Source organism: Mustelus asterias, chromosome 8 (genome assembly GCF_964213995.1).
Source record: "Mustelus asterias chromosome 8, sMusAst1.hap1.1, whole genome shotgun sequence".
NCBI lineage: Eukaryota > Metazoa > Chordata > Chondrichthyes > Carcharhiniformes > Triakidae > Mustelus > Mustelus asterias.
Genome location: NC_135808.1, coordinates 121,321,706 through 121,346,175, shown reverse-complemented (window position 1 = coordinate 121,346,175; position 24,470 = coordinate 121,321,706). Strand labels below are relative to the sequence as shown.

Below are 24,470 nucleotides of genomic sequence, written 5' to 3'. Positions count from 1 at the left end.
CTTTAGGCAATCTCCTGGTGACAAAGAGGGGTTTAATTCCCAGACTTTGCAACAGGAATAAAATGGGCAATAGTGAGTCAACACCCTGTCCTGGACTTTAGCTTTTTACATTTATTTTGAGGTCCAAGATTCTCAAGCCTGTGGTACAACAGCACAGCATGTCATCAAAATTGTGTCGACTATAGGGCATAATGAGAATTTAGACTAATTATATGCTAGTTTAAATTCAAGAGTTTTGGGAAAGGTATAATATTTTAGGACGGCACGATGGTACAGTGGTTAGCACTGCTGCCTCAGTGCCAGGGACCCAGGTTCGATTCCTGGCTTGGGTCACTGTCTGTGCGGAGTCTGCACATTCTCCCCATGTCTGCGTGGGTTTCCTCCCACAGTCCGAAAGATGTGCTCGTTAGGTGCATTGACCATGCTAAATTCTCTGTGTACCTGAACAGGGACTGGAGTGTGGCGACGAGGGGATTTTCACAGTAACTTCATTGCAGTGTTAATGTAAGCCTACTTGTGACATTAAAAAAATGTTGTGTTACTAAACCTTAAAAGTGACCCTCCCAAATCCCCACACCACCCTAACCACCGCACTCCCCCTCTCACCCACCACATCTACCGTTGTCAGGGTGATGGTTCCAATTTTTTTTAAAGCCAGTCTTTCAAGTCTGCACCTCAATCTGGATACCATTTACAACAGGTCCCTGCTAGCCTCCAGACCCCAGTGTTTGGCACCACCTTAATCCCCTCTCTCCAAGGTCCTGATTTCCATCAATGGTTCAGTGGGTGAAACCACCTGGTGTCACGCAGAGTACAAATTTCTGGTACAAAAGCTTCTCTGTGCTGATTCAACCAGGGTAGCAGTAGACACACTGTAACTAGTCTCAGTATGTCCAAGCTGGGCGAGAAAAATAGAACCCTTGTACCGGTTTACAATTCTGCTGAAAAGACCAGACTTGTAATTATCAACTGAAGACTGAATTGAGCTCAGTTTTGTTGCTCCAGCATGGTCAAATAACCCGTCAACAGCAGTCAGGCTCACATGTTGAGCCAACTGGGCAAGTTTCCAGAAAATTCCTGGAATCCGTAAAAGTACAACTCAGTGCTTCAGAAGAAGAAAATTGGGGAGAAGATATTGAGAAGAATTTCATCAATGTAAACTTGTACTTTAAATACCTGTATCTCTAGATCAGCAATTTTCTGTTGTAGCTCGACCACGGTTGCTATGCCATCTGCTTCTCGAAGTCTCAATGCCATCACATCTTCTTTATTCTAAAATGAAATTAAAACTAATCATTTGTGATGTAAATAACATACCTACACTTAAAAATACTGATGATTAAAGATCTCCTATTTGATTAAAATTTTTTAAAACCATTCACTTTTAATAGAACTGTACAAAGAATAAAGAAAGATGACATCTCATTGTTTACGTTCTGAAGAATGCGCGTGTCCAGGAGAGCATGTGTGCATGGGAGGTTTTTGAAATTTATCCACTTCAAATAATTCTGAAGAGCAACCAAGAACTTGACCGCATGTGAGAAATATTCCAGCAAAGCTCTGCTAAATGCCAGGATCCTTAACTTCTACTTCAATCGATACACTTCGCACTGTAACAGGACATTTTACAACTTTAAACCTCTATATAAATGGGTGCTGCTGCGGCTTGCCGGAATAGGTTAAGAGAAGTTAATATTCTTGAAAAGGAACTGAACTCACATTTTACAAGTATTGCAATTCTCACTAAGTTCACGGTCAATGCTCTTTATATAGGGTAAAAGCCTCCTGTACTGCTAGTCAATATTATTAGAATAATCTTAAGTTATTTTTATTCAGTTGTCAGATGTGAGCATTGCTGGTAAGACCAACATTTATTGTCCAGTCCGAATTGCCCTCAGGATGTTGCTGGCGAGCTGCCTTCTTGAACCTTTGCAGTCTATGTGGTGTAAGAGCATTCATGTTGTTGTTGGAGAGGGAGCTCTCGCATTTCGACACTGAGGCCACGAAGGAACAATGATATAGTTGCAAGTCAGGATGGTGTATTGCTGTGGTTGATTAATGACTATGCTCAAAGTCAATGAGTAAAGTACACCCAAAGTGAATAAAATGCTAACCCGTGCTACATTTAACATTGATCATTATAAAATATCCAATTTGTACCTCTCAAGCGGATTGCATCAAATGTGTGATGCAGCTATCAGCCTGAGAACGACAAATTTTCCCCTCAAAAATACACCACAGGAAAGTTGGAACACTATTAGTATACACAAAATATTCTAACTTTTAAGAAACTAGCACACTTAATAAGGTTTGTGTGGTCCACGTAGGTGACTTATGTGTAGCCTGCAATGAATTTACACATCTGGAAATCAGAGAAGCTTGCAATTATTACAATCTACAAACATCTAAATAATTGCAATTTCTGAGATTGTGGTTTTATAACCACGACAAGGTTTTCCAATCTCAGCGAAATTCACATTTAGTTAAAACTCTTCCGTATTAACAAGTTTACCATTGCAAAAACAAGTTATTCTCCTTAAAGGGGATATTATATTGAGGGTGCTGATTCTGGTTTTAACTATAGCTGAGTTTATCGGAAACACACTGGTGTTAAACATACACAGTTATTGCAAACTGAAGAAACCCAAGAGGATTGACCAAGATACGAAGGCTCATATACAACGGTAAATTAAAAAAGCTTTGCATGCTGCAATTTGCAATCTGTTCTGCCCTTAAGGTTTTGTTATCAGCTTCTGATGTGGTTTTAATGAAAGGATCGTTGCTTTATAGCTACTGCACATTAACTGAAAATAAAATCTGAGCTGCATGTGCAAATCTTTTTAGATAAACTCAATTTGTAAACATTTATCATGAACGTTTAGTGTTTAGAGATGGGTAAGACAGTAAAATAAATCTGTAACAGCAGCTGGACATTTTCTTGCACAAGTAATTTGAGTAATGTCTAAGCTTGGTTACAAAACGAAACAAAACACTCACTTTCACTCAAACAGAAAATGTAAAGGTTCCAAGAAAGACTTGTTGAAATATGTGAAAAAAATAAAATATCTGACAAAAATGCATTACTTGATGACTGAAAGTTTAAGGTAGCGTGGAAGGTAAGCCTACTTGTGACAATAATAAAACTTGGAAAATCTTGAAGTAACTACAAAACTGACCATTCACTGGTTGATACATATCGTACAAACAACAAAAATTGCTGCATCTCTCTCATACGTCATCTGATTCTGACAACACTGACACCCAATCCTGATGGGCCAACTAATGGGGTACTGGACATCCCTGCAAGACTGGTTAACGTGAACAATGGCTTAAATTTTCACTAGACCCCCAATTCAGCCAACATCCCCTCTGCTGCACTATCCACCCTCACACTATCCTGCATGCAATTTCTCACAAACACACACTTTCATTCCATTTATGAAACATGGAAGGAAGTAGAATGGGATACGTTGGGCGGAATTCTCTGGCCACACTCGCCTGGAAACCGGAGATTCCCACCCGACTTCAATGGACCTTTACATGGTCTCCCCTTCCCCCCCGCCCAACCACCTGCTAGAATTCCAGTGGCGGGCGGCATGGGAAAATTCCGGCCAACCTTCCATAAATAAGAGAAAATATCAGAATTAGGCACAGTAATTACACAAAATGCTCATTTATATTCAATTTTTGACCTCAAAATGAAAATCTAGAATATTTTGGGAAACGACCGAGTAACTTAGTAAAATTAGTAAGCGACAAAGAGAAAGGAATCAGAGCACTGGACAGAAGAATGAGCATGGCGAGCTGGTCAGAAATATTGTGCAACTTAACAGCTAAAACATACCTTTATACATGTAATTTCAATATCCTCCAAATATGAGGCCAAACTTTATTCACAGGATATTGTGACTTTCATCATTATGAGCTTATATCTGTGTTTGCTACTATTAACTGTTCTGGCTTGTGCTCAAAAGTTCAATCAAAATACCAGGAAAGATACTAGAACTAAACTGAGTTACGAATCTTCAAAAGAACATAAAAAAACAAGAGCAGGAGTAGACAATTTGGCCCTTCGAGGTTGTTCCGCCATTCAATAAGAACATAGTTGGACTTTTACCTCAGCTCCTCTTGCACTGTTCTCATATCCCTTAGTACCCAAAAACTCTCTTGACTTCTGTCTTCAACACACTTGATGACTGAGCATCCATCGATCTCATTTGAATCTTCACTGTCACTCACTTGACTTTGCCATCCCACGTGGTCTTAGTGGTACCACTGTCTTAATCCCAGATAAAGCCATCTCTGGGATCAGTGCAGCACTTGTAGCACGGCCTATATACATCCCCTCCCTCACGCCAACTCAATCTCCTTTCGTATCCACCCTTGGGGAAATAACTCATCGCCCAATTCACTTAAGAGCACACTTTCAAAATCCCAGCTCTCGAGCTTTTGGTCCTCTGTTCACTACAACATTTCCAGTTACTGATTTGTGAATTAACCAACTTGCAAATTGCACAGCTAACTTCAGTTTTAATGACCCTGTGTATACTCAGTGCCCTGACTGATGAAGGCCAGTGTGCTAAACACCTTCTTCACCACCCTGTCTACCTGTGATGTTGCTTTCAATGAACTCACTCAAGGTCTCTCACTTCCTCCATCCCTCTCAATATCCTCCCGTTATCTGAACATTCCCTTGTTTTGTTGGCCCTCCCCAAATGCACAACCTTACATTTCTCAGTTTTTGGTATGTCCTTTCTTTCAAACAGCTGTTACTATTAGAAGAATTTCTCAAATAAAACACAAAGCTCGAGTGTGACATCTTACCAAACACATTGAAATGATCATCGCTTCTCCATCTAAAATTTATGTAGGATTTGGTAGATGAATTGCACTCAGGACAGACAGGTGGCACAAACCTTTACACCCATTATTATTTGATGTATTGTACATACACTTTATATACTGTACCTTGCAGTCCAACTCAGCTATTTTTCGTTTAGTTTCATTTAACTGAGCGAGTAGTCCTTTATTCTGGGCTGTGAGATATTGCACCTTCTCACGTAGGCCATTGCACTCCTTTTCTGCTCGACATAGCTGATTATTGCTGATTTGGTTCTGATATTTTAACGAGTTAACAGATAAACAAAGCAAGAATTAGAAACTGTAACTTAAATTCACATCAACGTTTCTAATAGCAAATGTTTCTTCATCACCCTTCATGTTTTACGAACATGGAAAAGACATTTTCTGGAAGGTTGCTGTTCACATTCTTGACTCCATTTTACATCCCCTTTCTAGCACTTAGTTATGATGCCTTTTCACAATCCTTCATCTGGGGGAAAAACACGTTTATAATTTCCGTCAATGGCACTCTGCCAAAGCCAATGGCCCAGATTTGGCAGTTGTTGGTGAGAGAACTGCACTCTCTGTTCACCTGAAAACAAAGTTCCCCACAATGTTTAAACTGAATCCAGAGCACAGATTTCATCCTTTTCTGTGATCCGTTTGAATTCAGTACCCTCAACAGAGCCTGTGAACAGGGCAAGCAGCAGCAAGGCTCAGACTGAGAAATCCTCTCAGACAGTAAAGCACAAAATAAAAATATATAAAGTACATTTAAATAATTGCAAAATAAAGCAAAATAAAGTTTGGGCATTCACAGTGTGTTAAGGGGAAAACCTAAATAGGAAAATAAACTTTAAAAATATATTTTTATATATATATTTCTGTAACATAATTTGAGGCAATGGAACTCCTGTTATGAATACCTATCCCCAAGAACTACATTTTTATTTTAAAAAACTGGAAGAACATTGAATTATTTGGACACTTTCTTGGGAACTGACCTGTTTTTTGTTAAAGGTTATAAGTTCACTTTAGTCTGCGAGAAAACTGCCTTTCTCAAGAAGTCACATAATTTGAGCTAAATGACCAGCAAAGCACCGGAGAATGTCAGAACTATTTGTTTATTTTGAGCTCCAACTTCTGGAGAAAATAAAACCAATGCTTCCAGGGGTCCTGGTTATTTATTGGAATAACCACCTGATTGAGAGATGTTGCTGTTTTGAACTTGCTTTTTGGATTCAGTTTTGGGAATAAACCAAAAAGAAGTTTCCCAAACTCCTCTCTCTCTGCTTCGTTTGAAATTCAGTGCTGTTATCAGTATCCAGCTACAAGGGAGAGATCTAAGAAACATTGATTCTGCTCTGTACTCCTCCACAGTGAAGATCCTTTGGAAAGAACTTCCAGACAACTACTGGGACCAACAATCCACTTTCACATGCAGAGATACCAGGCTGAGAGTGTCAAAATCCTTCGAACTTTATCCTTTTCATGTTTTCCCATTGGCTAAAAAAATATTTTCTCCCTTAAACGCCAACCTTAGCAGAAACCCCCTTTTGTTTTGTCTTTTATGTATGTTCATGTGCATTGTGATTAAAAAGGGCTACAATTTGTAATTCGGAAGTGTATGTTAACCAGTTTTTGCAACCTGACTTTCAAAAAGAGGTTCGGTTTCATAATAAATCGATAATTCCGAGTTTATTGAAAGAAGCCTAGTTAAAGACTCTTGTATTCTGGTTCTAACAATAGTGAAAGCAAACAATTGGCTATTTTGGTCAATGAATTCAACATCATGGTGCTACCCCCTGGAGTACTGAGCAGAGAAACTGTACACTCCTCCCATTTGGTTGTAACACTCCACATTTTAAAAATTAATTTTTCACAGACCAAGGGGTTGCCCAACAATAATTCTGACTTAGTAGACTTTTAAAAATTCAGTTCCACCTGACTGAGCAAGTTAAGATTTGTACTGATCTTTAGCGTGACCAATGTGTATTTAATTCCTGTTCACACCTCAACAGTGATTTGAGTGCAGATTCAGCTGGCAAAGACTGCAAAACTCTGTGGAGTAGGATATCCTGGATAATAACTTTTCTGGATTTTCTTAAGTGCACATGTCCACATGACAGATGCTGCTCCCAGTTCCACCCAGTAATATTGATAGGCTCACCATTATTCAAGCAAGCAAAACCAGAGCCAATGCAAACTGAACTTTATATGACAGATAGTGCTCCATCAACAGTTCTTCAAGTATTATCCTGTGTTTTTTTTTCCTTTCCCGCACCCCAAGGTAGGCAGACGATCCATTTGGAAATATAGCCATCTGCACAGCAAAACAGCATGTTTAAACTGACTTTCTACTACCTGCCAAGCCTCTGTCACATCGCATATACTAGACTTCTGATCTACAAACCTTTGGTTCAAACATTCAAACTGTATATTCAATCCAATAAGAAAACTCTGTTGGACAAACAGTCTTCATGAATACTTAAAGATACTCAAAAATCTTATTTGAATTACTTCTTGCTAATACAGCTCTTCTGGCCCCCAGTCCTTTATAATTGTGTTAAACAAGAGGGAGGTAAATTACTAGACCCTGCATCAGGCAGGATCCAGTTACCCCACAATAGCAATGGTGATTCAATTAGAAGTAATTTACTCAAAGGCTGGTAAACTGAACCACACGTCTTTGGACTGTTTGGCATGCTTTGTATATCTTCAATGTTGAATTGTGATGTATATTCAATGTTGAATTAATGTTGTTTGATAGAACAATAATGAAATCAAAAAAGTTGATCGCTACTACAAATCATACACTTATCCAAACAGAGATGTTTACCGGACCATCTACTTAACAGAACCCAACAAACACCAAGTTGTTGAACTGACATGTGGAAATTTTGTTTTCAATAATGGCATGCTCCAAAACCTCAATTTTCAGTTTATATTACAAAAAAGTACCTTTCAGGTGTGTGTGTGTTAGTGTCAAGTTCCACTGCAAGACACTTGCAAAGGCAAGGCAAAGCTCAACAGTATTTCCTGTGGATCTAAAGTAACTGGTACAGAATCTTAATAACTAGAGACATCTGCTCAGTGTTTGGTAGGAAGCAACTTCTCATTATATCAGGTATATTGCAGCAAAAATACCAAAAGTGATCACCTAATTCAACAATTATACTCATCTCAAATCTCTGTGAAATTTGAAGGTATTTCCTCCAATGTAATAAGCAGTTCAGTGGCACAGTGAACTGTAATCATGATCTGTGGAACTGGAATCATGAAACTTGTTGAAACTCAATTTCCCAAATGGCAACTTTGCAATCTTGGCTAGACAATGAAGTTTGGAAAAACAGGCACAAGGGGAGCAGGAAACAAGTCATGGTCTTGCACATCTCAGTCTGTGAGTTAACCTCTCTACTCGCGTCTCGTGGCATCACGCAAGGGTGGAAAATAACAAAATGAGAAATAAAATGAATTGACAGAAACAATTCTTACTGAGGTTAAACTTGTGCAACAAACTCAACTTCATGAAAAAAGTCAGTAGCAGTTTTTTTTTACCTGTGTTACAAGTTCCAACATCCTTTGTTTAACTTCTTTCAGTTCAGCCTGTGTTTCAGCTCCTCGGAGACGCACTGTCATCAGTTCGTCCTGGAGCTCACTTGCAGCATTCTTCCGCGGGGAGTCTTTCCACCTGCCCGTAGTTCTAGCCAGATGACGCTAGAGACAATTTGAGAATTTGAGTAAATTTCGCTCGTTCTTTTATGGGCAAGGATATCAATTCAAGTGATTTACAGCATTTTACAACTCTGAAGAAGAAATCCTTCTGGTATGTCTTAAACGATCTGACCCTAAAGCCCTTATGCCTCCAATTATAGCGCACAATTATTTGTTAAATGATTCTACTTTCTCAGAAGACTAAGGAAATTTGGCATGTCAGCTACAACGCTCACCAACTTTTTACAGATGCACCAAAGAAAGCATTCTTTCTGGTTGTATCACAGCTTGGTATGGCTCCTACTCTGCCCAAGACCACAAGAAACGACAAAGGGTCATGAATGAAGCCCAGTCCATCACCCAAACCAGCCTCCCGTCCATTGACTCTGTCTATACTTCCCGCTGCCTTGGAAAAGCAGCCAGCATAATTAAGGACCCCGTGTATCCCGGACATACTCTCTTCCAACTCCTTCCATTGGGAAAAAGATACAAAAGTCTGAGGTCACATACCAACTGACTCAAGAACAATTTCTTCTCTGCTGTCATCAGACTTTTGAATGGACCTACCTCACACAAAGTTGATCTTTCTCTACACCCTAGCTATGACTGTAACACTGCATTCTGCACTCTCCTTTCCTTCTCGATGAACGGTATGCCTTGTCTGTATGGCGCGCAAGAAACAATACTTTTAATTGTATGCCAATACATGACAATAATAAATCAAATCAAAATCAGGGTTTTCTCCTTCACTAACTTTGAATAATTGTTCATGATCAAATCATAGTGTCACAGCTAATTCAAATGATTGTTCAAAAAACAATATCCTCAAGTGTCCATCAGTCAATCATCTTCTCTTCCAAAGGAATTATAAAACAAGCAAATTCAAGTTGTTTACAACAGCCCCCTAAATTATATTGCTGCCTTGAGATCACTATATACCACTATTACCTTGCAATACAAATTTTGGAATTGACTTGATAGTATAGTTGCTGCTTTTTGTTTGGCGCGACTGAAAATCTCACGTTACCACAATTTTTCTTCGGAACATTTTTTTAAAAAGTCAAACACTTAGAACATAGAACATTACAGCGCAGTACAGGCCCTTCGGCCCTCGATGTTGCGCCGACCAGTGGTACCAATCTAAAGCCCCTCTAATCAACACTATTCCAATATCATCCATATGTTTATCCAATAACCACTTGAACGCTCTCAACGTTGACGAGTCCACCACTGCTGCAGGCAGGGCATTCCACGCCCTTAATATTCTCGGAGTAAAGAACCTCCCTCTAACATCTGTCCTATATCTCTCACCCCTCAATTTAAAGCTATGTCCCCTCGTGCTAGCCAACACCATCAGAGGAAAAAGGCTCTCACTATCCACCCTATCTAATCCTCTGATCATCTTGTATGCCTCTATTAAGTCACCTCTTAACCACCTTCTCTCTAACGAAAACAACCTCAAGCCCCTCAGCCTTTCCTCATACGATTTTCCCACCATACCAGGCAACATCCTGGTAAATCTCCTCTGCACCCTTTCCAACACTTCCACATCTTTCCTATAATACGGCGACCAGAACTGTACGTAATACTCCAAATGCGGCCGCACCAGAGTTTTGTACAGTTGAAGGCAGCACGGTGGCAAGCACTGCTGCCTCACAACACCAAGGACCTGGGTTCGATTCCAGCCTTGGGTGACTGTCTGTGTGGAGTTTGCACGTTTCCCTGTCTGCGTGGGATTCCTCTGGGTGCTCCTGTTTCCTCCCACAGTCCAAGGATGTGCAGGTTAGGTTGATTGGCTATTCTAAATTGCCTTAGTGTCCGAAGAGATATAGATTAAGGGAATAGTTGGAAAAATGCACAGGGTTATGGGGATAGGGCCGAGGTAAGAGTTGGTGTAGACTTGATGGGTTGAATAGCCTCCTTATGCACTGTAGAGATTCCATGATTTTATGTTTCCATTTATTTCCCAATACTTTGATTTTATGCATTTATATTTTCCCATTATTTCAATATTTGTCAATCAAATTGCAGTACTTTTGAAATGGTATCCATGTGCAATTTATCAAATGTGCAGCCTCAAAATGAAGTACATCTGGGAACTCAATGTAATGTGTTGGAAAGTATAAACTATGTAAAATAACAATACATACTATGTCTTAATCTATTACCACTCCTGATGACTCAGTTGCTAAAGGCACTACTTGATCCCATACTAAGCAATTCAGACCAGAACATCCTATAGTCAGTTAATCTCAGCTGGTTAAAAACTGAGGTGCTAAAGTGGTCCTCCGTGCTCTTGGGCTAGGGAAGGTCAAAAAGAAATCAGAGATCTCCGTTGACATTTCCTTACAGAAAGTGTTGATCTTGGATTCCAATAGATTTGGGTTTAAACAGTGATGTCATCCATCACAATTAATCTATAAACACTGGAATGTGTACGCAGAACAAAGAAAATTAGAGCACAGGAACAGGCCCTTCGGCCCTCCAAGCCTGCACCGACCATGCTACCCGACTGAACGAAAACCCCCTATCCTTCCGGGGACCGTATCCCTCTATTCCCATCCTATGTTCAGACCCCGTTAAAACACACTATCGTATCTGCTTCCACTATCTCCCTTGGCAGCAAGTTCCAGGCACCCACCACCCTCTGTATAAAATCCTTGCCTCATACATCTCCTTCAAAACTTTGCCCCTCGCACCTCAAACCTATGCCACCTAGTAATTGACTCTTCCAACCTGGGAAAAAGCTTCTGACTATCAACTGCCCATGCCCCTCAAAATCTTGTAGACTTTTATCAGGTCGTCCCTCAACCTCCGTCGTTCCAGTGAGAACAAACCAAGTTTCTCCAACCTCTCCTCATAGCTAAAATGATCACTTAGACAAGGCACTCTGGCAAGCTGTACCCCAGCAAGAGAACAAAGAACAAAGAACAGTACAGCACAGGAAACAGGCCCTTCGACCCTCCAAGCCTTTGCCGCTCCTTGATCCAACAAGACCAATCGTTTGTATCCCTCCATTCCCAGGCTGCTCATGTGACTATCCAGGTAAGTCTTAAACGATGTCAGCGTGCCTGCCTCCACCACCCTACTTGGCAGTGCATTCCAGGCCCCCACCACCCTCTGTGTAAAAAACATCCCTCTAATATCTGAGTTATACTTCGTCCCTCTCACCTTGAGCCCGTGACCCCTCGTGATCGTCACTTCTGATCTGGGAAAAAGCTTCCCACCGTTCACCCTATCTATCCCCTTCATAATCTTGTACACCTCTATTAGATCTCCCCTCATTCTCCGTCTTTCCAGGGAGAACAACCCCAGTTTACCCAATCTCTCCTCATAGCCAAGATCCTCCATACCAGGCAACATCCTGGTAAACCTTCTCTGCACTCTCTCTAATGCCTCTACGTCCTTCTGGTAGTGCGGCGACCAGAACTGGACGCAGTACTCCAAATGTGGCCTAACCAGCGTTCTATACAGCTGCATCATCAGACTCCAGCTTTTATACTCTATACCCCGTCCTATAAAGGCAAGCATACCATATGCCTTCTTCACCACCTTCTCCACCTGTGCTGCCACCTTCAAGGATTTGTGGACTTGCACACCTAGGTCCCTCTGTGTTTCTATACTCTTGATGGCTCTGCCATTTATTGTACAACTCCTCCCTACATTACTTCTTCCAAAATGCATCACTTCGCATTTATCTGGATTAAATTCCGTCTGCCATTTCTCCGCCCAATTTTCCAGCCTATCTATATCCTGCTGTATTGCCTGACAATGCTCATCGCTATCTGCAAGTCCAGCCATCTTCGTGTCATCTGCAAACTTGCTGATAACACCAGTTACACCTTCTTCCAAATCATTTATATATATCACAAATAGCAGAGGTCCCAGTACAGAGCCCTGCGGAACACCACTGGTCACAGACCTCCAGCCGGAAAAAGACCCTTTGACCGCTACCCTCTGTCTCCTGTGGACAAGCCAGTTCTCCACCCATCTAGCCACTTCTCCTTGTATCCCATGAGCCTTAACCTTTTTAACCAACCTGCCATGTGGGACTTTGTCAAATGCCTTACTGAAATCCATATAGACGACATCCACGGCCCTTCCTTCGTCAACCGTTTTTGTCACTTCCTCAAAAAACTCCACCAAATTTGTACGGCACGACCGCCTCTTACAAAACCATGCTATCTGTGACTAATGAGATTGTTCCGTTCTAAATGCACATACATCCTGTCTCTAAGGATCCTCTCCAACAACTTCCCTACCACGGACGTCAAGCTCACCGGCCTATAATTTCCCGGGTTATCCCTGCGACCCTTCTTAAACAACGGGACCACATTCGATATCCTCCAATCCTCAGGGACCTCACCAGTGTCCAAAGAAGCGACAAAGATTTCCGTCAGAGATGTGCAATAAGGCAAGAAACTTCCCAAACAGGTATTTTAAGTTATTCTCCATTTCACATACTGCATATTTCCAAAATTTTAGGTGAAATTTCAATGGTTATGAAAAATATTTGAACTAATTCATTAGATCTCAACACATGTAAAATCTACAATATTTTAATGCAAAGGGAAAATTAGGATGCATGGGAGTTCCTGAAGTAGTCATCTATCCCAGCATCTTCAGCTGAAAAACGTAGGATATTCTACTTGCATCTCAGGCTAAAATCAACTGGCTCTGAGAACATTTACTTCAAGTGGAAGAGAAACAATTTCAAGATCCACCTGAAGGGGGAATAATGGGAACCATTTTACAAAGCCAGTCATATGCTGCTCACAATTTCGGTTACAGCAGGAATCATTCCGCAGTCCTTCAGGTAGTCTTTCGGGCAGTCGGTGGTGGGGATGCGGTAAAAGGAAAGTCCTCCCTGAACTGCATGTGATGTTTCAGCATTAACTGACATCGAAATTAGAGTTGGGTCCCATTCGATTACGCCAGACAGTGCCAAAGGCAATAATAAACTTCAGCATCAATGGCAAACTTTCAAAAGTTGCAGCTAATGCTTTCCAAAACACATGCATGTGCATATCGGCCACTACTGTATGATAAAAGTATCATAAAAATACAGATAAATTGTACACAATCACATCATTTGTGGTATCAGCTAAGTAGCATGATGGTTTACTATAAATAAATAATTCATCAGTTTGGTCTGTTACCCCTCTCACACCAAACACCATTTTTTCTTTTACTTTCACTAAGGCTCAGGGGCCAAATTTTATGAAGCGCACAAAAATTAATTTGATTTTCAACTTGGTCTACATGATAATCAGTTCACATTTACTACAATGTTTCGCCATATTAAATCCTCAGTTAACCAAACAGTGTTCTCCTCCCTGCCATCTACTGAACTAAGAATGCAACATCAGTAAAAGCGTGAGAATCGATGAACTCTTCAACTTTCATTCTTAAACATAAAGTAGCTGACCGAAACTATAACCACCACAGACCTAGATAAAGTCCCATATTACTGCTGTTGGGGACTTCAGAAGTCTCAAGTTCACATCTAAATGGAGCATCAGAAAATGAGCTCATTTCTTAAAAGCAAAGCAACACGCACATTGTCAGTCATTCCACTCTCTTATTATATTTGTTCTGAAGACGTGGGCAATACTGGCAAGGTGGTGCCTATCACTACTTTCCCACTGAGTATTAAAAACCATTATGTTGCGTGTGACTAGAGTTGCGTGCATTTCAGATCAGTAGGGATAGCAGATCCTTTTCCTGGAAGGGCTTTAGTGAACCAGTTGACTGGTTGAGGAAATCCTCCCAGACTCTGGTCTTAGATCTTCCAGAGGCATCTCAGAAATTATCTCTGACGACAGGGACTCTATAACGCATTCACTGACCTGAACGTCTGACCTCAGTAAATTGAGGCTCTGTGAATTGTATTCACAAGATTTGATGTCCAAGAAACTTCATCACAATCCTGCAATGGCTTCATGATGACATGACTGCAACTGTCCTGAGTGGGAGACTAAATCTTCTAAATCTTGGCCAGGGTCAAATAAAGCTGTGCGATAGCTGCTTTTCTCTTTACAACCTACAGAGTGACTGTTCACCTCAAAGATCAAGTTCCTTCTGGTGGCAGTATTAAATAGCCCAGGTAGAAAACCTTTTAATCTCAATGCCAAAACTAAACTGACTACCATAAACATACACAACCTGTAGTCTGTGGGACGACCGAGTGTTGTTACCCAAGCTGCACCAGATTTGCAAGCCACTCTCGATCTCTTCAATTTTACAAACAAGAAACTCAGTCCATCCTCAAAAATTGCCAAAACAAATCTCACATCAACCCAAACATTTTTACAAACTACAGCAGCAGGCGTTTGGCAAAAGATTTCCACAAGGCAACAGAAGTCCTAGTGTACAGAGCAGCTTTCATCACTACACTCCTGTACTCCAGTGAGATCTGCGCAGAGAAATACCATCAGTAATCAACTGGATTCAATGGGCGGACCATCGAACAACCACTTGTGTCCTTCTTGAAGTGAGTTCCACAAGCACTCAGGCAAAACACCTACAAAATAAACTTTGATGGACTGGACACTGCCTAGAAGGCCAAAATACTGCCAGGTCCTGCTTTCTGAACTATCAAATGGCCAACGCTCCAGAGGAGGTTGAAGAATATTCTTCAGTTACTCACACTCTCTGCTTGAAGAGTAGCGGCAAAGACATGAATGACTGGGAGAAGCTTGCTGCCAATCACAATCATTCGGAATGGTAACATGTCCATCAAATTGCATCACACTGTGTCACAACATCTTAATGAGGAGGCAGAGTAGCGGCAGAGAAGGGGTGGGGGGAAGCCAATCCTGCACTCGGTGGATGGCCGGTCCCAGGCATTCAAAGATATGCAGGTCAAGAATTGGCCTGTTCAATCACATGAACACCCATGGCTGACTCTTGTGACCCTGCGCAGACATCATCTTTGAATCGAGGGGAAGACATCACTACCATCGTCAATGATGACAAAAAGGCTGCAGTCATGGTCAACCTTTCTGGTGATAGCCGATAGATTTGTTGGATATTTGTTTCAAAATGTTGTGGTGGGGTTTAACTTGTGATTTCTGTTGCAAGTTTAGCACCGTAACCAACCTAGCTCCAAAATGACCCGTTGAATTTTTTTTTAAAATCAATCCTTTGATTTGATGCCAGGCAAGGTGGAGGAGACGGGCACACTGGGAACGTTTAAGACTTATCTAGATAACCACAAGAATGGAGTGGGAATGGAGGGATACAAAAGAATGGTCTAGTTTGAACCAGGGAGCAGCGCAGGCTTGGAGGGCCGAAGGGCCTGTTCCTGTGCTGTATTGTTAACATAGAAACATAGAAAAACTACAGCACAAACAGGCCCTTCGGCCCACAAGCTGTGCCGAACACATCCCTACCTTCTAGACCTACCTATAACCCTCCATCCTATTACGCTCCATGTACTCATCCAGGAGTCTCTTAAAAGACCCCATTGAGTTCGCCTCCACCACCACTGACGGCAGCCAATTCCACTCGCCCACCACCCTCTGTGTGAAAAACTTACCCCTAACATCTCCCCTGTACCTACCCCCCAGCACCCTAAACCTGTGTCCTCTCATAGCAGACATTTCCACCCTGGGAAAAAGCCTCCGAGAGTCCACCCGATCTATGCCTCTCAACATCCTATATACCCCTATTAGGTCCCCTCTCATCCTACGTCTCTCCAAGGAGAAAAGACCGAGCTCCCTCAGCCTATCCTCATAAGGCATGCCACTCAATCCAGGCAACATCCTTGTAAATCTCCTCTGCACCCTTTCAATCTTTTCCACATCCTTCCTATAGTGAGGCGACCAGAACTGAGCACAGTACTCCAAATGGGGTCTGACGAGGGTCTTATATAGCTGCATCATTATCCCCTGTGTCCCCTGGTTCTTTGATAAAACCCTCCCTTTTTTGTTAGTCTTTCTTGACGAACCAACGGCCTTAGCTGTGCCTTCAGGCCAAAAATAAATGTTGAGTGCTACAGGGCTCTGTTCGGTTCAGAAGCAGCAAGCAACTCATGAAGCTTCCCAACTCCAACAACATTGTCATTCAGTGGGGTATGCTCTGGTAACACACCTGTGCACACTTAAGAAACCCCAGCCTTTACTGTCAACCTGCACTTAAGCTTCTTGGACATTAACTTTTTTTACCCAGAGGATGGTGATGGTCTGGAATGCGCTACTTGGGAGGGTGGTAGAAGCGCGTTGCCTCACATTCTTTAAAAGGTATCTGGATGAGCATCTAGCACATCATCACATTCAGGGCTACGGGCCAAGTGCTGGCAGATGGGATTAGGTGGGAGTTCAGGTGTTTCTGATGTGTCGGTGCAGACTCGATGGGCCAAAGGGCCTCTTCTGCGCAGTATGATTCTATGATCAACATGGTTTATTTTACAAAGTAAGTGCATTTATTCCATAAGAGAAAAACAGATACTCCATCTAAACAGATTGCTTGCAAGGTTGATTTTGAAAACTCAAAAGGATGGTGATGGTGCAGACTTTAGCTTGTGCAGACTCTATGAACAAAACAATAGGATGTCTGCTCAGCAAGACTTGGTGGGCTGTACATTCAGGGAAGACATTTTTCATTAGCTTAAACTCATCTTCACCTGACTCTTACATAATCACACTTTCCAGCAAGGTTTACAATATAGTGATCAGGAATGAAAACTTGAGCAACTTTGTCCCTTTACCAGCTACTCCAGATGAAATCAGCTAATGGGGAGAGAGAAAGAGGGAATTCAATCCAAAACTATTTGGCCTGTATGCCTTAAAGCAGGCGGTATGTTAGGTCCAGGCAGCTAAAAACGGAGGGAGCTCTGGAGGAGTACAAAGAAAGTAGGAAAGAACTCAAACGGGGAATTAGAAGGGCAAAAAGGGGTCACGAAATGTCCTTGGCAGACAGGATTAAGGAGAATCCCAAGGCATTTTATTCATACATTAGGAACAAAAGGGTTGTCAGGGAAAAAAATCAGACCTCTCAGGGACAAAAGTGGGGAATTATGCTTGGAGCCCAAAAAGGTAGGGGAGATCCTAAATGAATACTTTGCGTCGGTATTCACAAAGGAGAGGGATGTGTTGACTGGGAGTGTCTCGGAGGGGAGTGTTGAACCGTTGGAGAAAATCTCCATTACAAGGGAGGAAGTGTTAGGTTTGTTAGAGAATATAAAGACTGACAAATCCCCAGGGCCTGATGGAATCTATCCAAGGCTGCTCAGGGAGACGAGAGATGAAATCGCTGGGCCTCTGACGCAAATCTTTGTCTCGTCACTGGACGCAGGTGAGGTCCCAGAGGATTGGAGGATAGCTAATGTGGTCCCATTATTTAAGAAGGGTAGGAAGGATAACCCGGGAAATTATAGGCCGGTGAGCTTGACGTCCGTGGTGGGGAAGTTGTTGGAGAAGATTCTTAGAGATAGGATGTATGCACATTTAGAAAGGAATAAACTCATTAACGATAGTCAGCATGGTTTTGTGAGGGAGGTCATGCCTCACTAACCTGGTGGAGTTTTTTGAAGAAGTGACCAGAATGGTTGACGAGGGAAGGGCCGTGGATGTCGTCTATATGGACTTTAGTAAAGCGTTTGACAAAGTCCCTCATGGTAGGCTGGTGAAAAAAGTTGGATCTCATGGGATAAAGGGGGAGGTGGCTAGATGGTTGGAGAACTGGCTTGGTCACAGAAGACAGAGGGTGGTAGTGGAAGGGTCTTTTTCCGGCTGGAGGCCGGTGACTAGTGGTGTTCCGCAGGGCTCTGTATTGGGACCTCTGCTGTTTGTGATTTATATAAACGATTTGGAAGAAGGTGTAACTGGGGTGATCAGTAAGTTTGCGGACGACACAAAATTGGCAGGACTTGCAGATAGTGAGGAGCATTGTCAGAAGCTACAGAAGGATATAGATAGGCTGGAAATTTGGGCAAAGAAATGGCAGATGGAGTTCAATCCAGATAAATGCGAAGTGATGCATTTTGGTAGAAATAATGTAGGGAGGAGCTATACGATAAATGGCAGAACCATAAAGGGTGTAGATACGCAGAGGGACCTGGGTGTGCAAGTCCACAGATCTTTGAAGGTGGCGTCACAGGTGGAGAAGGTGGTGAAGAAGGCATATGGCATGCTTGCCTTTATAGGATGGGGCATAGAGTATAAAAGTTGGGGTCTGATGTTGCAGATGTATAGAACGTTGGTTCGGCCGCATTTGGAATACTGCGTCCAGTTCTGGTCGCCACACTACCAGAAGGACGTGGAGGCTTTGGAGAGAGTACAGAGGAGGTTTACCAGGATGTTGCCTGGTATGGAGGGGCTTAGTTATGAGGAGAGATTGGGTAAACTGGGGTTGTTCTCCCTGGAAAGACGGAGGATGAGGGGAGACTTAATAGAGGTGTATAAAATTATGAAAGGCATAGATAGGGTGAACGGTGGGAAGCTTTTCCCCAGGTCGGTGGTGACGTTCACGAGGGGTCATAGGTTCAAGGTGAAGGGGGGGAGGTTTAAACACAGATATCAGAAGGACATATTTTACACAGAGGGTGGTGGGGGCCTGGAATGCGCTGCCAAGCAAGGTGGTGGAGGCGGACACACTGGGAACGTTTAAGACTTATCTAGACAGCCATATGAACGGAGTGGGAATGGAGGGATACAAAAGAATGGTCTAGCTTGGACCAGGGAGCGGCACGGGCTTGGAGGGCCGAAGGGCCTGTTCCTGTGCTGTATTGTTCTTTGTTCTTTGTTCCTTCATCCTTCAAATTGCTGGGAGTGGTTTCTAAAACTATTTATTTTTGATTCGTCATCTTGATTAAAGGTATTTAATAATAAAAAGCTCAAAACAAACATTCCAACTGTTCTTTGTTTCTGTCCATATTGTAATTGGTTAAATCCAATCATCGGCCTCAAGGGCACAAGTTTAAGATGAATCTGCCTTTCACCAAAGTATGCTTTGTAAATGTGTCCAGTCACATACAGCTCTCCAATGTCTTAACACGAGTATTAACTGCTCCTGTGGCACTGAAATCTGGACAGCAACTATGATTGTGCAAAAACCCAGATTTCTGTTGCAAAACAGTTCTGACTTTACATTGAATCTTACATGTGCCTTTTTTTGCCAGTTGGTCACATTGAGGATATTTTCTGAACCCTCGTTCTGGTTAAGATTCACTACTGAAAATATTAAGCAGTTTTTTTTAGATGAAAGACTCCCAACATTAATATTATTTTTGCTCGTCAGCTTAGGATCAACAGTTTGAAGTTTGACAGTAATTTTAACGTTTATTAATGATGCACCCAAACCGGTACAGTGGGACAGAAGTAAAATTTGCCCTGCATACATCAACCAACTCACTAATTCTCTTCATCCTAATCATCTTTTTGCCTAAATCACACAAGTGACATTTAAAATGCTGTAAAGCTCTTTTGGGATGACGTGAAAGATACAATACCAATGTAAATTGATTCCTGTTTCATGTTATTAATTTCCCAATGCTTGCTCCCGGCAGCAACATTCAGCATCACACAGTTGTGTTCAGTTAGGGGGCTAGAATGCTTTGGTTAGTCGACAGTGCTAGTCACACAATAGTAGTTTATTCTTACACTTGGAACGGAACACTTCACTTCCATTTGTACCCCATCCAACAAGCTGCAGAGAACCGATGACTCACCCTGGGAATATTTCAGTCAGAGGGCCAGGCAGCTTTCAGAATTGGTCTTCAAACAAAATGGTACTTGTTTCCTTCAGTGCTTTTGGTCTGTCCTAATACTGTGAAAACATCTGACTGAGCTCCTGTTACAAATTCTATTCTCTGAATCTAGCAAACTTTGTCCATGTAAGGAAACACCATAAAATCTAAAATCATCACACAGTTGACAGATCCAGCACATAAAATTTATTCTCAATGTTCAAACTTAGTACTGGCTGCAAATTAAATTCTGCAGTCGTTCTATCAATGAGGTGTACTTCACATCAAATTCACAAGTCTCTTTTTGAATGTGCAATTTATTTCATGTCTAAAAACTGTGATAAATTTAAAATGCTCTAATTTTAAATGTATAACTGCGCTGCACTCAGTGTCCTGTTTCTTCAATGCAACTTAGACATGGGGAATACAGTTTTTTTTTTAAATGGTGCAGTGACACAAGCAGTAAAATTGTGTGACATTTAGCATAATTCCACAAGAGGGTGCAGTTATTTTCAGCTCAGTAGAGACAGCATGCATTGGGTAACTACTGGACGACTTCAACTGGGGATTTAAAATAAATCCATGGGCACATGCTGCTTGTTAAGCTGTGACCAATTCTTTTATTGCAACAGTACATGATTACTTTGACAAAATTTTGTCAAAAATGGATGTCCAATGTTCATTTTGAAGACCTCTGTGAAGTCATTATCCATGATTACCAAACATCTAGAATAACTTGCTTTAATCTTCTAAACTTTATCATTCAGCAAAAAAAAAAACCATCTGACGTATAAAGTTCTCTACAATGTAATAAAAAAATGAAAAATTTTAAATTAACAATAATGCAAACTAAGTTAAAAACACTTTGTGACTCTGATGTTTTGAGGATACACTATGTTTCATGAGTGCTGTACAGTGAAAGAGAATACACCTCAAATAATAAGGCATCAGACAGAGAAAGGTTTCTCTAATTAAAATCACTGGATAACATTGGGACTATTTAAAAGAATCCTGACTTTAATGTTTTTCCTCAGTATACCATTTACAATGATTTCCAAATTACAGTGTACACAATATATGTGGCACATGAGCTCTGGCACTCTTGATCAGGGAACATGGCAAATTGTATAAATTGTTCAGTTCCATTTAATTGTACATTTCTTAGTTTAGTTTACTTATTAATGTCACAAGTAGGCTTACGTTAACACTGCAATTAAATTACTGTGAAAATCCCCTAGTCGCCACACTCCGGCACCTGTTCGGGTACACAGAGGGAGAATTTAGCACGGCCAATGCACCTAACGTCTTTTGGACTGTAGGAGGAAACTGGAGCACATGCTGATTTGGCTTATATGAATTTTGTGGTTTCAGAGCTTTAGAAAATTATATACCTAATACCACTGGTTTACGAATGTGCCAAGATCTTAGTTGCCATATTTAGAATTATGCTAACTGTAGGAATAAGGTGTGCTCCACATATGAGTATATGATTGCTTCTTAAGGAAAAGACACCAGATAGAAACAGAAAATAGGTACAGAAGTAGACCATTTAGTCCATAAGAGCCTGCACCACTATTAAATATGATCATGCACTTTCAGTATCCCACTCCTGCTTTCTCTCTATACTCCATGATCCCTTTAACCAGCTCCCTCCTGAACATATCTAACAAACTGGCCCCAACAGCTTTCTGAGAGAGAGAATTCCACATGTTCACACCTCTGAATGAAGTTCTTCCTCACCTCAATCCTGAATGGCTTACCCCTTATCTTCGACTGTGACCCCTAGTTCTAGAATTCCCCAACATCGGGAACATTCTTCCTGTCCAGCACCATAAGGATTTGATATATTTCTATGAGATCCCCTCTCATTCTTCTAAATTCCAGTGAATACAAGACCAGTTGATCCAGTCTCTCTTCATATGTCAGTCCTGCCATGCCAGGAATCAGTCTGGTTAACCTTCACTGGACTCCCTCAATAGTAAGAATGTCCTTCCTCAGACTAGGAGACCAAAACTGCACACAGTACTAAAGATGTGGCCTCACCAAGGTCCTGTATAACTGCAGCAAGATATTCTTACTCCTATTTTCAAATCCTCTTGCTATGAAGGCCAGTATGTCATTAGCTTTCCTCACCGCCTGCTGTACCTGCATGTCAACTCTCAGTGACTGTTCCACCATAACACGCAGGTCACATTGCACTTCCCCTTTTCCTAAACTGCCACCATTTAGATAATAATCTTCCTTCCTGTTTTTGCCACCAAAGTGGATAACCTCCCATTTATCCACATTATATTGTATTTGCCAAGAATTTGCCCACTGAGCCAACCTATCCAAGTCACCCTACAGCCTCTTAGCATCCTCCTCACAGCACACACTGCCAGCCAGCTTGGTACCGTCTGCAAATTTGGAGATATTGCACTCAATTCCTTCGTCCAAATCATTAACGTATATTGTGAATAGCTGGGGTCCCAGCAATGAACCCAGCGGTACCCCACTAATCACTGCCTGCCACTCTGAAAAGGACCCGTTTATTCCCACTCTCTGCTTCCTGTCTGCCAACCAGTTCTCTATCCACGTCAATACATTACCCAAATACCGTGAGCTTTAATTTTGCTCACTAATCTCTTGAGTGGGACCGTGTCAAAAGCCTTTTGAACAGCCTTTCAGACACATAAGTGGTTCACGCTTGTCCACTCTACTGGTCACATCCTCAAAAAATTCCAGAAGATTTGTCAAGCATGATTTCCCTTTAGTGAATCCATGCTGACTTGGACCGATCCTGTCACTGCTTCCCAAATGCTCAGTTATTGCATCCTTAATTAACGGACTCCAGCATTTTCCCCACTATCAATGTCAGGCTAACCGGTCTATAATTCCCTGTTTCTCTCGCCCTCCTTTTTTAAAAAGTGGGGTTACATGAGCTATCCTCCAATCCATTGGAATTCTTTGAGAGTCTATAGAATGTTGGAAAATGATCACCAATGCATCCACTATTTCTAGGGCCACTTCCTGAAGTACTCTGGGATGCAGAGCATCAGGCCCTGGTAACTTAGCAGGTTTTAATCCCAGTAATTTCCCCAATACAATTTTATGACTAATAAGGATTTCCTTCAGTTCCTCCTTCATGCTAGACTCGCTGTCTCCTAGTATTTCTGGAAGATTATTTATGTCCTCATTAGTGAAGACAGATTGGAAGTATTTGTTCAGCTGGTTTGCCATCTCTTGGATGCCCGTTGTGAATTTGCTTGATTCTAACAGTAAGGGACCTACAGTCTTTTTCTCTTCACAGATCTATAGAAGCTTTTGCGGAAAAACACAGGATTGTCACATAATTTTATTAAAATTTTCATTAATGAGAAAGCAGGTTGGAATCCCACAAATGGTACACTATGAGGCGTTGGGATATAAAGTCACAAATGTGACCTCCATATAATTTTGATTCATGCTACCCTGGGAAATGCCAAGCTGAAGCCAGGTCATATGGAAAGATGCATCAATTGAATTATGCTTGTGCGCCTCCTGGTGGTTGATTTGAAAGCAGCATCAATTTATTTTTACTTATTTATGGCATGTGGATGTCATTGGCAAGACCAGCATTGATTTTCTATTGCCTGATTGCCCTCTTGAAGCTAGTGATGAGCCGTTCTTGAACTCAGTCCTACAATATTTGCAGGGAGGGAGTTCCAGCATTTTGACCCAGCGACAGAGAGAGGATGGCGATACATTTCCAGTCATTGCACTTCCAACCGTCTGATATTTTAATGCTACACATTTTTTCCACTCTGCCCCTTTCTGTCATTGGCACACTGGACACCAAAGCTCAGACAGACTCGAAACATTGACTCTATTCTCTCTCCACAGATGCTGTCAGATCTGCTGAGATTTTCCAGCATCTTCCGTTTTAATTTTAGATTCCATCATCCACAGTATTTTGCCTTTATCTTTGTTTTTTAGCAAATCCTTGCTGCTTTTTGTTAATTTGCCCATATTTTTCCAAGTTCTAATTAATTTCTCTAATAGTTTCCTTATCACCAACATCAGACTGACTGCCTATCTATATGTTTAAAAAAGTGTCCTGGGCTCCCTTTTTATTTTACCTATCAATCTATTCTTATGCACAATCATATTTCCTTTTGAAGCTCTTCGATGTACTGTTTTCAGCTTTTTTTTCCTGCTGAATTATGAACCTGACATCAAAAGCTTTGTTTTTCTGTTTCATTTTAAA

General features: G+C 41.5%; 1 protein-coding gene across 16 annotated transcripts in view; it reads right to left on the bottom strand.

Annotated features, from left to right (window-relative positions):
- Positions 1-24,470, bottom strand: part of LOC144497506 (ecotropic viral integration site 5 protein homolog) — a 220,782-nt gene that overhangs the window by 94,869 nt on the left and 101,443 nt on the right. For all 16 annotated transcript variants that reach the window (XM_078218878.1, XM_078218887.1, XM_078218882.1 and 13 more), the window contains 3 exons: positions 8,401-8,559; positions 4,969-5,115; positions 1,177-1,272 (listed from right to left, as the gene is read on the bottom strand). In XM_078218878.1, coding sequence (XP_078075004.1) covers positions 1,177-1,272; positions 4,969-5,115; positions 8,401-8,559 — 402 coding nt within the window. The remainder of the gene's footprint in view (positions 1-1,176; positions 1,273-4,968; positions 5,116-8,400; positions 8,560-24,470) is intronic.